Genomic DNA, 11,414 nt, shown 5'->3' on the forward strand with positions numbered 1-11,414 from the left:
CATTAGAACTTCCATCAATTCCTATGCACCTGACTTGTAACGTAGAAAGCCGGATGAAGTCGGTATGAAGTAACCCTCGTACTAGCACTATCTTCGTGCGCAATGAAGAGCTTGAAAGAACCTGCATTAGTTAGAAATGCTTCGATGAAAATGTGAAAGTCGACATCAGGGTGATTGAGAGCGTCGAGAATGGTCCATAGTTGATGATATACTTCGGTTGCCCAACGCATAGCTCTCCGAACTTCCCAACCCACCCTCCGAAGCTCCTCTTGTCCTCGCTGCACTCGGGCTAGAGCTCTCATCCCCATTTGAGTCTTGTGATCCACTGCCCACGGTTCGTTCGAATGCGTGAAGACACCGTCATTCCAGAAGGGATCGTCGGACTCGAGTTGTAACAAATCGAGATACTCTATGACTGGCGAACATCGGTGGTCTGGAAAATCGGCCTGAAACTGTTGGGCGACTTTGTTATAAGTTGCTAGGGCTTTTTTCATTGTTTTCGATCTTTTCGAAATCGCAGTCATTATACGTTCTTTCTCGTGTTGCCCTAGGGGAATACCAAGTTTTCATTAACTTGAGTTTATTGAGATAATTTGATATATGCTCACCAAGCTTGGAGCCACCTCCAACCTTGTTCTCGGGATCTAATGGCCTCTGCTCAGCCCGTAATGCCAGAAATCGTGTTCTAACCTCCGTTTTCGCATACCAAACTTTCAGAAATAGATCAATCGCTGTTGCTGATTTCGCAAAGTTGTAAGTTAAAGTACCTATAGTCAAAACCATCAGGGACTTACGTGGTAGCCTAGATAAGCTTTCTGGAAGGCCGACTTTCTTGCGCTGCGCCTCAATATCCTTGGCAATTGTTTGAAAGTCGTCCAGCCGTTTAAAGGTGTGCTCTTCGTTGTCCGTATCATTTGCCCTGCATTGAAATTTCAATATTTTTGAGTGACCTGTTAATATTGTCGAGTGTTGTATTTTGATGAAGAGGGAGATGCTTACCATGTTTCATACATCTTTGCTTCCAGGCAAAGTAGTTTACCTAGTTCGATTTGTTGTCGCACCTTGATGTCTTTGGCGGTAGTGCGGTTAGCTGCTCTTTCTGCTTCCCATTGCGTCTTAAAGTACGCTGCGTTGTAGTTTGTGCCGGGCTGGTAAGGATTAGCCTCTGTGCACAGGGTCATCAATTGCTGTTGAGCTTCTTGGACGGTTGATGTTGATTTTCGAAATCGACGTTGAAGCCAATCCCCAGTACCCGCCAACAGTACCAAGGCCAAAGCTAAGCATCGTAAGTCAATCGCTTGAAGCCGATGCAACCGAGTTGATGTTTGCAACATTGCAATTAGGGGGTCAAGGAATGACCAATCCCGTTCGAGACCTTCGCCGTCAGATAAACCCCAACCGTCTAAGTACCTCGGGTTGTAGAATAGTTGACAAGCCCATGTGTGTACGTAGGCATGGAAGACCGATGTACCTAGCGAGATGCGGTCCCGATGTTCCGGTAGAAGATTATGCTATAGGGAAGTGTAAAATCAAACTCAGCAATCACATTCGAATTTGGAAATTAAGAATAAACTTACTAATTTGATGTGTTTGTCAAGATGACAACCGATGTCATATAAGACACCAAACGTATCATCTGGAAAGTCGTCCAGGATTCGTTTTAAAACACTCAACGGATAGTACATCCTACACATAAAACACTAGAATCAATTGTTGGTGGATAGAAAGGTTCGAAAGGAAGTTTGGACATACTTCTCGCCACTTTGATAGATGTTCGCCATCGCCAGGGGAACATCGTGGCGACATGCCGCCGCGAAGAGCCCGGTATCGTCGCATTTATCCCATGTGGACTTGCCTCTGGTGTCGTCGGCGGCCTTGTGAGCTTCAGAACATGGATCCTGAGGGCCAATTGGTTAGTTTGTACGTCCTGTGAGTGAAATCGACGGGTACTTACTTCAGCTCCATCTTTGACTACAGGAACAACAGGGAGGAAAACGTTGTGCTGGGCGATTTGGGACGGCGGGATGAATATAGATGGATATTGAGTCTCCTCCGGATTATCCTTACTGGCAAGGATGTTGTGGCGATGTTGAAAATTGCCGTCCATACAGATGATCACGTCGGGTTCCTTCGTCAAACCCTTCACTTCTTCCTTTGCCGGACCAAAGCACCGAGGGCACCGACGAGCCCAAACGTCCGCTGGCTTCATTTGGAGACCTTCTTGAAGTAGCTGATTTGACAACACTTTCACTCGACTGAAGAGGTGGCTGGCGTTCGAGAAAGGTTGGGTGAGATTGCGACGTGTACCACGGCCTCCTCGTGCCTTCAATGGCTTGGCAGATCTAGTATTGAGGAAGTTCATCAACCCTTTGATAAATCCCGATACTGAGCAGACCGACGTGAGCCAGAGATGGTGATGAAGTTGTAAAAGTCGGATGGAAAAGCCGGTCCGGGGCTGACTGGGTGATGCTGGGAGAAAGCCTTGGAAGACAAGCTGTATCGGTTCGGGTAGGCAGCGGCAGAATTTGACTGATCGAGATTTTCGACCTGCGTTCACGTGTGTAGGGTCAGTATAGGCATTAATGAAGAACTAACTATACATCACCACTTACCGAGAATATCAACTAGATCCATATTGCGATGATGAAATACTTTGCATTGACAATCCTTACTGACGTCGTCGAGGTATGAGAATTGGGTGGTCCAGTTCGTTGTCGTAGCTTGACATTCGAGGTAAGCAGCAGTCAGCTGGTTTTTGATTTCGGCCCACTGCATCCGAAGCTTGTCACGTTGTTGAGCATAATGATATTCTCGTTGTTTGGCCACAAAACGTCGGATTGACCCATCCTCATCAAAATCCTTCATGTTAACCCAGCCACTTCCAACACCATCGTCATCGTCGCCACCTTCCTCTTCATCTTCGGAAGGCTCTTCATCTCCATACGGCATAAATTGATTCAACTGAGCGTCATAGTCGTGAGTACAGGGACCAGCTTCGGGTGAGACTGAGAGGCCGCGTAGTAATTGACGAGCTTGTTGTACGTCCCGCTGGAATTTCGCTTCAGCTTCAGCTTTGGGCTTTGGTGATGCCCGTTTCTTTTTGCCAGGAGGCGAGGCGTTGGGAGAGCGACATACTCGTACGCGGCGTACCATTGTGAGTAAATAATGATGTGATGGTTGATGGTGATGATGGATTTCGAAGAAGTGGTGATGTTTGAATATCGAAGAAGTGGGTGGGTGGTTGAGTAATGATCGTGGACTTAGGGATTTTTGGCGGACAAGACCCGGTCAGCTGGGTTGTAGTCGGGGCTCACAGGTGAGTTTGAAATTTGGAAGATAGCTGTGTATGTAAGTTGTGTAATATGTAAGTGGATGCGAGGGGGTTTCAGATGCTGAGAAATGAAGCTATGAACAGTCAGGAAATACACTTTTCTCACTGTTTAGATAGTCATTATACAGAAAGAAGTGGTGTTACAATCTGTTTCTTATATTCTCTAAAGGTATCTCCAAAGTTATATCTTTTCTCTAAAGCCATCTTGTTATACTTGAGATTTTTTTGAATTGCATGAACTTCAGATTGCATCCCCAATTCTTGACAAACAATTGAGAGTACTTCATATCAGTTTTTTCTTCACAATTCGTGTAATCCCCTCATTTCTTCTTATCACCGCTATGATTCTTATTTGATCGGGAAGGTTTATCATTCATATTAAACGTCAACTAGCAATTCAAACAAAATAGACAAATTAACACAAAATCTAAAAATCCTCCACTTTTTAGCGGAAGAAATCCAGATTTTGACCACCTGAAGTTTTGTCCTCGGGATAATTACTTTCAAGTTCCTTGTTATTGCTCCTAAAAGTTACCTCGATGATCATATACAGTCGCTAAAGGATCACATCAGGATTTGGTCGCAATCTGTCAATCTGTGGCAATCTAATCATCAAGTAGAAACTTCAAATTGGACCATTAGCACCATTTTCGATTTTTACACATGAGTGATCAGAAACCATTTGGTGAGAATTAGCAGCTTTATTTGTGGTTCCTCTGTTTGCAGTTCCAATTTTCTAACCGAAGTTACCTCTTCTCACCTTTAATTTTACCAACATCAACTGGAGGCATAAGCCATACTCAATCTTGCTGTACATTGATTCATGCAACAATACGCCTCATATTACATTCTCCTTTATCAATTTCGAAATTTAAAGTTTCATCGCCAAAGCATTATACTAGATATTGGTCGCAATCGGTCGCAATCTAATCATTTGTAACTATGCGTAATGATTTTTCAATCGCAGAATCAGAACGATTCAAAGTCACACAAAACTCTAAACGGTCGGTACACTTTGCAGCTTAATATCATCGTGAAAGGCTTTATCAAGAAGATACTACCGGCTCAAACTGAGACATATCTACATACATTGAGTTTTAAATCTTCAATCACCCTCAAGTTGAGTCATTCTAATACTGAAAGATACAAACTGTCATCAAACGTGCTATAATCGATCGTCTCATCTCTCTTTGTCCAGATATTAAATCAAATTCATTTCAATCAAAGTATTGTCTTATCGTGCTTTGAAACGCAATCGATATAATCCAATCTTATTAATCACAGCTTTGGTTTTTGGTTAACCTGGAAATCGAAGTTGAGTTGATTTGAGTTCAGAAATATGATTTAATGATTTAATCTGAGACCGAGGCTCTAACAAATGAAGCTGATCAAAATGAACCATTCATATCACAAATTATACACATTCTTTTCTAACTGTATATTCTTTCCTGTTTGATTTGTTCTAGAAATCTGAATCGATGCAATCCCACAGATCTCATACGTCATCCACCTTCACTGTCACCCTTATCGTGCGTCTATCATTCACAGGGTGATTATGCCAGCTCTTTATTATACAACAATCAGATCTTATTGATTGAGATCTTTCTGATCAAGATCCTATCTATCGAGATCTTATTGATTGATCCGGAATGTTCGTAATCTTTTTCTTCTTTCTCCTGCTTTGCATCCTCATCCTCATTCTTGTTCTTAACTTTCTCTTATCTTCCCCTTTGCCATGTTCCCTTCGCTCTCGGATCTTTGTTCAGAAATCAAACCAGCCGATGAACCTATTCAACTTGAAGTCAGGATCTTTACATGTTCAACTCTTACCAGTGAATGATTGGATCGAGCTGTGAGTGATGCAGTAAGAAATAGGATCAGGCATGGGTTAGGAAGTTTGGAAGAATCTGTATTAGATCCTATTGATAAATTTGTTGATTGCTTTGCTGTCCAAAATTCAAAATGTAAGTCATCTATTCATCGGATTTGGACTATTCAAACTGGTTTAGAACAGATCATTCAATCAGCCTCTACTGGTTTTTCAGATCTTACTTCTTTGTTATCTTTTATTTGCTGATCGTTGGTTGTTTCAACTTGAAATCCAGAACTTGCTCGGTTACAAGATACAGACTGTCAATCACCGAGAGATAAAGTAGCAGTCTGTGTACGTGCCCAAAAGATCCTTGCTAAGACCGATTGATCCAACTTCTTCTCCATTATTGTGAATGTCCTGAATATGCGATGAAATTTATTTATAATCCTTTCTATGTTTACTGACGATGTACAGGGGGAAGCAATGAGCAATCTTGGTACAACCCAACAAGCGCTTGGCAAATGGGCTGAAGTTGAAGAATGGTGGTGGCGAGCGATTAGACTGCAACAGTAGGTAGTGGTGCAAGCTTCATCCATACATTATATTTGTCTTTCAATCACTTCATGGCAGCTTTTCTCAAGAGTTGTTTTTTGATTTTCTTTGACTTGAAATCACATTGGATCGATCGATCAATCAATCTTACAGCAAAAGAAACCCATTTGGATTGCTTTCTTTCTTTCTCCAGGTGACACTTCAATCAAATAACTAATCTCTTTCTCAAGTTCACTGACTTGAACTCTTGGGAATAAATTGGTACATCTCATTTCAACTTTTTCCACCATTTAGAATTTTGACGTTTGAGAAAACTGACTATGAAATCTTTTGTTTTCTTTTGACTATTTGTTGGGTTTTTGATTGAATGCTTTCTCAAAATCACTGAACGTCAAAACAATAATTATTTGATCATTGATTTCAAGTCGTGCAATATGGTTGAATATTTTGTTTTTACCTACGTGGATAAGTCAACTTCACATCATGTTTTTTTGTTTTGTTCAATGATTTTGGAAACACAGCACTTCGGATTCATGATCAGTGATCTTTTTGAACTTGAATCTTGCCTCCTCAACTCATGAACCTCAAGATTCTAACAATATCAAGTGAGTATCTTATGATGAGTCAAGGTAAAGCCCCTGTTGGTGGATAGTAAGGATGGTTGCATGGGCTTTTTGCATCTCTCCACTTATGCATCAAAATGATTAATTGAAGTTGATCATCTTTCTATCCTGGCTACATTCTTTGTAGTTCAAGTGAGCTCACTCAATCAAAAGGCTTTTTGAAACAATGAAGTACCATTGGTGTGGTCATTCAGATTCAGGTTTTGATCATTCATTATCAAACAGATTGTATAAGAAATGGTTTTGAAAAGCTCTTCCTTAATTATGAATAAAGTCAACATGCAGTCTATGACAAGAGATGCTTTTACCTATACAAGTTTCAAACTCATCATGCTGAAGACAGGTTTGTTAATAATACTTGATTATAAACTTGAGATTCAACAACTAACCATCCACTATTGCAATTAATATCCTGATTTCCTCAATTGTTTGGCAAATTGCCATGTGATATAATTTGACTCACTCATTTTATCAATTTCTTTCAAAAGTCATGTTGAAACATTTGCAGGTTCCGTAAGGGGTTTACATTTCCCAGCCTACAATTGAGTGAACTTCCTGGGCCAATATCATCACATAAAATAGTGATACTACTACATATCAATCAGATATCCTGCTTTCTGAGCATATTTGAGAAATTGAATTTGCTTATTCAGTTGCTGGAGAATCAAGCATGTTTTGAGCATGACATAGTTCCTGCCCAGCACCAACAGACAATAACAGACAAGTTAATTGTTGAGAATATTGACTTTCCTATGACACCACTCAATATCTTTTCATTGTTGTCCTTGGATACCCCTACAATTTGAGGGCCAACTTTGGCCAGCCACATGTGGAGATCATGACAGTCTCTTGACCAATCAGAAGAATGATCATAATGATGGTATTGTCTGCTGTTGATTGGCTAACATGGGGAGAATTGTCTTATCAACTCAAATCAATCCTAAAGTATATTTCAGTTTACAAGAATCATCTTTGAATTCAATCACACCTGATCTTAATTATATTGATCAACACCAAATTAAATCATCTCAAGATTGACTTGATTTATCTAGGGCTACCAATTTTCAATCTCTCACACCTTCTTCATCTGAGCATCAAATTGGTTGAGACCCAGAGTATTGGTGGTTTATCAAGCTAAGTCTCTTTTGCCTATCTTTTCATGAATTTCATCAACATCCACCATGACACATTCTGTATATTGACCATTTGAACTCTAACAATGACCTGTGAGTTTGAAATGTGTGCATTCTTACTTTTGATCACCATAGTGCAAAACCACAAATCCCTGGCTCCATATGAGCCTTAGTTGGATTATGACAGTTTTTCAAAGAGTGGAATGGATAAGGCAAGGGTAACAGTAAGTGCAGGTGGAGGGTATACGCTTTGGATAAACCAAAGGCTATATGTGGAGAGAGAGGGATGAGGGATGAGGGATAGTGATTAAAAGTGATAGAATCCATGGCTCAGGGTAGGATGGCATAGGATGGGGCTACAAACAATACAGATAGAAATGTGATGAGAATTAAGTAGAGAAATAAGATCTATAATCATGACATAAGATGCTACTTGATAAAGTGGGAAATAGTATGAATATGTGTTTGCAAAAGTTTGATTAAATAGGTGTCTGCATCACACAAAGCGGACTTTAGAAGTTTGCATAAGAGGGAGAGAAGTCACAAAAGGATATTGGTAGCAGGTAAATGTGATGGCCATAAGCATAAGAATGTACATAATGAGCTCAAACCAATGCTGTTTGATTGATATAAAGTGTTGATTGTAGTGGAGGTGATGACAAGCTTGTGAATGACAGAATGGGAAGAGAATCCACATGATAAATTTATACAGAATGAAGCTTTAGAAAAAACTTGGAATCCAGAGGTGTAGGACTTGCCTCAGCATGAGCCCTGTTTCCTGTGGGCTTGGGGATCTCCCGCTTCTGTACCATTGGTATGGTGCCTCAGGCTAGGTATTCCAGCACCCGGCTCCAAACCAACTCTGACGGAACAAGATCCGGGCCAGAGTATGAGGATCCCCGGTTTTTATTGGGGAACCAAGCTACTGTAATTATAGCCGAGAGCTGTAAAATTGAGGGAAGATAGGGAGAAATTAAAGATGAGGAAGGCCTCATAACAACTCATAAATCACTATAAAAAATCAAATACAATGAAATACCTGTATGAAAAAGTAGAATATCAGCCGGCACTTGCTCGTGAAGCCGATTTATGAGTATTTTTGCTCTACCAAGCTCTACTAACACTCGATGGGGAACCGATAATCTGGTAGTCCCCCAATTTTTGGTGGCCCGGGATGGTCTGAAGACGTACATGAAGATCCCTGACGGGGAGGGGGAGGCGCAGAAGCTGAGACACATTTCCAGAAAGTCCTCAGGGTGGATTTTGGCCGGTCCCCGCTCCCGAGCAAGCGGGGCTCATGCGGAGACTTGCAGTGCACCATATCAACAATACTGGTAATTGCAAATCATTTGATTGAGAGATTAAGCTTTTGATGTTGACAAAAGTATTCTACAAAAGTGAGAATGCTGAACATCTTTCAAGTTCAAAGAGAAACATATTGAAAAAGAACCATATATTCAAAGAGGACCCAAATTGAGTATCTGCCAATGGGACAAAATGATACCCAATGTACTCTGATATTGAAACCATTAGGTGGTTAGGGGTTAGGGATTAGGGATTAGGCATAGGGAAAGGATATTTTTACCCCGCTTCAAGGGTATGTGACATCAAATCTGCTCCCAATCACCATCATTTCTCTCAATCCTGGATTTCACCACAATTAGACCACACACGTAGCATGGCTTCCATACCTTTCCCTGACCCATTCCCTCCCTTTTGCTTGCTGCCAGTAGTCAAAACCTGACAGGCCTCCCTCATATTGATCTGATCTATTTTTAGTACTCATAATGGATGAAGTGATCTCCAATAGGTTATGAAATACATTCTGCTGGATGTATATACACACAACTGCTAACAAAGCTTTCCCGCTTGAGTGATCCTTGAAAAAGCATAGGCTCCAGCAGCCTATGTGAATTGAGTTCAGTGGAGCCCATCTTAATAGCATGAATGCGGCGCCCGCCGCCCAATTTGACTAGTTATCTTTATTTGTCAACAATAGAATTACAAAAGGGATACATAAGATAATGATATCATTGGTTCGATGAACCAATTGAATTCGATTGGAGAACCTTATGATCGAATTCCAGTGTACCATACTCTTAATTCAACCTCAGGATGTGGTCGCGTTCCTTGATCACAACTTGAGCAAGCATTGGGGACTATACCCTGTTTGGCATCGAATACGACATAAAGGAATGCCATTGCTCATAAGTCCATGAGTCGTGTGCAACATAGTCATCATCTAATTACCTAACAACAATTGCCTGTTGTTATGTGACTAAACAACCCACCATCACTGGTATATCTCATCAAGACCAAGTTGCTTAGTTTCTGATGACAGTCATACATACTATGGAGGACGAGAGTTGCGAGCGAGGACCATCTCGAATTATGCACTATGCATTGTGTACTATGCACTGTGCACCTTGCTCGTGATGCTGGGGGGCAGACAAACTGTACAGATCTGCTCTGTACAGGTCTATCCACCCATACCTTTCCTTTTTGAACTCCCTCTTTGACTCTCCTTAACTTCATGATATGTAGCTCAATTGTTCCACTTAATTTGTTCTTTGGCCACCATGGGTTGTACTCAAAAACATATCTCTTCGTTTAAATTGGGATGGCTACTTTCAAGTTTTGTCTTATCGGTCATTGCGAACCAATAAAAGACAGGCAGACCAGATCGCCATAGAACAACCATGTGTAACTTGAAGTCTTGATATGTATGGTATGACACAAAATATGTTTGATGATCGGAGAAATTGACAAAAGACCACTTCACCTTTACTGTGATATATTACAAGATATATAATGATCGATCAGCTGACCCATTGATGATGACTTCATAGACATATCAAGACGGTGGTTTGGTGGCCCTTGAGTGATAAGCCAGCTTGGCTACAGACGCTGTAAGTGAGCGGTTGAATGACCGGAAAGGTTAACTTAACGAAGTCCCTCTCGCGGCGTCCCCTTTGTTAAGTTAACCGGAAAGGTGTGACTGGTTACTCGTACGATCAATCCTTCATCTAAAAACCAAGTTCGTGATCCTGGTTGTTAAGCAGTCGACCGACCTTATATTAATATGACTTTGGATGGTGGCCCAACCCTGAAGGCTTGTCTTTCAAGTGATGACTTCAAAGAGAAAGGCATGACTAAAGAAATTATTCAGAGAAATTTCTAGGAGGTTCGTCGGTTGATGCTTCATCAAAGATCCGTAGTTGCTGGTTCCAGATGCGTCTGGACTCTGAGAGCACAGTGCATATGTAGTCATCTGTTACACAGTGCATAGCACACAATGCATAGTGCATAATTCGAGGTGGTCCTCGCTCGCGACTCTCGTCCTCCATACATAACAGAAGTTATGAAAGGTGCACAATAGAGCACGTCTTTCAAATCTGGATCAGTCACGCTTTGATTTTCCCGTTTGGAAATCACTGTGGCGACACAAACAAAGGTTGAGGGATATCATGATTGCAATGATTCATGATATCAGAAGTGCAACATCTCACACGATAGTTCAGAATGCGACAATCAAACCCTTAAAAAGGAAGTGTGTTCTCACATCAAGACTACCAATACCCACTTTTTTGCATTTACTTTCAACTTTTTTTGTACGACTCTTACTCTCACTCTCACTCTTTCTCTACTTTTGTTTTTTATTCTTTGTTTAATCACCAAAAGCCGCCCATGTCATCCCAGGAAGCTGCTGCAGGCAGCCGGGTCCTCCGGACTCGACGACGCAATACCACAAAGACCGTTGCCCATCAAGCTGAAAATAAATCCAGTACCAAAGCGGCCAAGCGCAAAACAATCACTGATTCAGAAACAGAGCTGGGTATGTTTAATAAGTCTACCGTTCAAAGTATTCATGAGTATTAGATTGATGAGACTTGCTGATCATTATGCCGATTCCAGTCTCTGAGAAAGATGTCCTTGAGAGACTCGGAATATCAGTTCGGAAG

The 11,414-nt window shown here is 41.2% G+C and overlaps 1 protein-coding gene across 1 annotated transcript; it reads right to left on the reverse strand.

The window, feature by feature from the left end:
• Window positions 1–29: 29 nt before the first annotated feature.
• Window positions 30–3,153, reverse strand: MELLADRAFT_114609 (uncharacterized protein; the record flags this gene model as incomplete). The annotated part of the gene is made up of 9 exons (XM_007419587.1): window positions 30–139; window positions 425–547; window positions 609–767; window positions 795–919; window positions 1,000–1,276; window positions 1,753–1,927; window positions 1,955–1,971; window positions 2,185–2,385; window positions 2,613–3,153. Coding segments are annotated over 9 exons (1,728 nt in total), but the record flags the coding sequence as incomplete, so codon positions are not given.
• Between the last annotated feature and the right edge of the window lie 8,261 nt (window positions 3,154–11,414).

The sequence above is a fragment of the Melampsora larici-populina genome (assembly GCF_000204055.1).
Source record: "Melampsora larici-populina 98AG31 unplaced genomic scaffold MELLAscaffold_259, whole genome shotgun sequence".
Taxonomy (NCBI): domain Eukaryota; kingdom Fungi; phylum Basidiomycota; class Pucciniomycetes; order Pucciniales; family Melampsoraceae; genus Melampsora; species Melampsora laricis-populina.